General features: G+C 39.3%; 1 protein-coding gene across 1 annotated transcript; it reads left to right on the top strand.

Moving 5' to 3' along the window:
* LOC133777808 (plastid lipid-associated protein 3, chloroplastic) lies at positions 1-2,631 on the top strand. Its single transcript, XM_062217550.1, has 3 exons — positions 1-698; positions 1,705-1,900; positions 2,106-2,631. Exons 1-3 carry the CDS (start codon positions 88-90, stop codon positions 2,415-2,417), a joined length of 1,119 nt encoding a protein of 372 aa, XP_062073534.1. The 5' UTR covers positions 1-87; the 3' UTR covers positions 2,418-2,631.
* The last annotated feature ends 205 nt before the right edge of the window (positions 2,632-2,836 follow it).

Below are 2,836 nucleotides of genomic sequence, written 5' to 3'. Positions count from 1 at the left end.
TAATTAAAAAAGAAATGATTCGTCCTCACACCCTTCGAATATAGTGAGCAGACCCGCCCACCCAAAGCCAGTGGAGAAGAAGCAATAATGGCTCTCTTATTCACTTCTGCTCACTCTTCCCTCTTCTCCACAAACCCTAACAAGCCATTTCCATTACGTTCCGTACTCTATTCACTCCCATCTTCTTCTTCTCTTTCCCTCCAAAACCCTATTAGAACCCGAGTCGACCGATGCCGCTCCCTCCGCTTACGCTCATCTCTCTCCGATCAAAACTCCGATCCTGTTCCTGGAAACCCCCCCTCCGAATCCGGAGATGAGCTCGCCGGAGGAATGGCCAAGGTCACCAACGAATGGGGCGAAGAGGCCGAGCCTGAGGAGCTTACTTCATCCACGAAGCTTGCTGACTCAGACCCTCCCAAGGATGAGGACGAATGGGGAGGGGCAGATCGTTCTGGGGGTATCGATAATGGCTGCGCGGATAGTATTGGGGCTGAAACGGAGGATTTGGGTGTGAATGATAAGCTTGCGGAGCTCAAAAGGTGCTTGGTGGACAGTGTATACGGCGCTGAGTTGGGGTTTCGGGCTAGCTTGGAGGAGAGAGCTGAGATTTTGGAGTTGGTGAATCAATTGGAAGCTGTAAATCCCACGCCAGCACCGACGTCGGCGCCGGAGCTTCTTGATGGAAAATGGATTTTGCTGTGAGTATTTACGTTTGTGTTTGATTGATAAACAAAAATCTTGAGATTATGCTCGTGCTAATATGGGTCTATTTCGTAATTGAAAGTAATACTAAGTAGATGACGTTACATGGAAGTTATACTAAGTAGATGACATTACAATAAGGTTATAAAAAGTCATCTTCTTATTTATTACAATGTTAGCAATGAATACATGGTCCTCTTGAAATGGAGCATGAAAAAAAGATTAATCGGAAGATAGAACGTTTGGTGGGAGGTGGGTAAAGAGGGTTGTGGGTCTTCTGTTTGTATTTGAAGATATTTAGGCTCGCACAATCACTTCATATAACGATATTGAGGAAACTAACAGTATATTCAATGATCAGATGTGGGTGGGTTCTTTCGTTTAGGTTTGTGAGACTTGATTCCAGAGACTTTAAATGGCAGATGATATTTAGTGATAAAATTGTTACTTACAAAAAATTTGGTTGTAATTGTTTACAAGATTATTTATTGCATTGTTTGTAGAATAGGCTTTTGATGTATTCACTAACCATTTAAAAAAGCATTTTAATGCCTACCAACTGTAATTCTATCTTCTATTTTCACCATTGGCAAACCAGCTTAACTGCCTTTTTTTTTTCAATTTTAAAATGAACCAATAAATGCTATTGGTCAAATTTGTTGGAAGGCTCTACCAGTTCCATATTTGAAGAGAAGTTATTTCTATTGGTGCATTTGGGCTCGTATAATCATTACTTTGAACAAAGTGTGGAGATGTTATGAAAGCAGAAAATTCAGAACTTAGCCTTGATATGGATTAGAAGTATGCTGGAAGGGTGTCTTTGGATTGTCTAATTATTTCTTCTGGATGTCAGAGCAATAAATGTTTTAGTGAATTGTTTAAAGTGTTAACGAAGTAGTTTTCTTTTTTTCTTAGGTTTGTTTCATTGTGAATTAAGATTTACTCAACTTCCCTGGTTCGTGTTGATTTGTTCTAATTCCTTTTGACTACCAAACTTATCAGGTACACTGGATCTTCCGAACTTTGGCCACTTTTGGCAGCAGGTTCGACACCATTGTTAAAAGTAGATCAGATAAGCCAATCAATTGACACCAGGAGTCTCACTATTGTGAACTCGACCACATTATCCAACCCCTTATCGACTTTCTCTTTCAGTGCATCTGCTACTTTTGAAGTTCGTAGTCCCTCAAGAATACAGGTAATTCTATCTCACAAGTCTTAGCATCTGATAAATGTTCCTCTGCAGAAGGGACAATTTACTTTAATGTAACAAGTTAGCAAAATAATCCTACTGGTTTAGTCTGGAAATGCCAAGAAATCTATACTGATTATACAAAACTTTGAGAATTTTTCCACATCAGTTGACCTGGAAACGTAACTGTCCTTGCTAATATGATGTTCAGGTTCAATTTAAGGAAGGCACCTTTCAACCTCCAGATATAAAGTCAAGGGTTGATCTCCCAGGAGAATTGAATGTGTTTGGGCAGAAAATCAACCTGGCTTCTTTGCAGCAAACACTGAATCCCGTTCAGGAGGTTGTGGCAAATATCTCTCGTGCGATTTCTGGTCAACCACCTCTTAAGCTTCCCATTCCAGGCGAGAGGAACAGCTCCTGGCTTCTCATAACATACCTTGATGCAGATTTTCGAATCTCAAGGGGAGATGGTGGTCTTTTTATTCTTGCTAGAGAAGGGAGTACTCTTCTAAATCAGTAGCCATGTACATTAAGTTCGGCGGGTTATCTACAAGAGTACACTTGATGATCTATTCTCTCTTTCTTTTTTGATATATTTTTAAAGTTTCCTGTAGAAGGGAAAAAGAGGGTATGATTGTCATCTTGTATATGTTAAATGCTATTACAAGTTGGGAGTAAATTAGAACAAATATTAAGGAAATAATTCTATAGGAAAAAAAAATTACCTTCTATAATCGTGTTTGGAGCTTCTCTCCCCAGTTCTCTTTCAATAATTTTTTTGTTTGGGGTTTATCTTTATTACTAGATTGATTATGGCTGAGTTAGTTATAAGCGTTTGAATCAAGATTTCACAGAAGAGAACAGTTTTTATTCTCAAGATTGTTGATGAATGGGAGGGCTATCCGATTTCAAGAGAGAAGTAGAATGGTCACGTTTGAT

The sequence above is a fragment of the Humulus lupulus genome, chromosome 5, assembly GCF_963169125.1.
Source record: "Humulus lupulus chromosome 5, drHumLupu1.1, whole genome shotgun sequence".
Lineage (NCBI taxonomy): Eukaryota > Viridiplantae > Streptophyta > Magnoliopsida > Rosales > Cannabaceae > Humulus > Humulus lupulus.
This window is presented reverse-complemented; position numbering and strand designations above follow the sequence as displayed.

Coding starts and splice junctions, on each gene's coding strand:
- LOC133777808 (XM_062217550.1), top strand. CDS start 88: ATGGCTCTCTTATTCACTTCTGCTCACTCTTCCCTCTTCTCCACAAAC. Junction 699..1,704: donor GATGGAAAATGGATTTTGCT/GTGAGTATTTAC, acceptor CAAACTTATCAG/GTACACTGGATCTTCCGAAC. Junction 1,901..2,105: donor GTAGTCCCTCAAGAATACAG/GTAATTCTATCT, acceptor TATGATGTTCAG/GTTCAATTTAAGGAAGGCAC.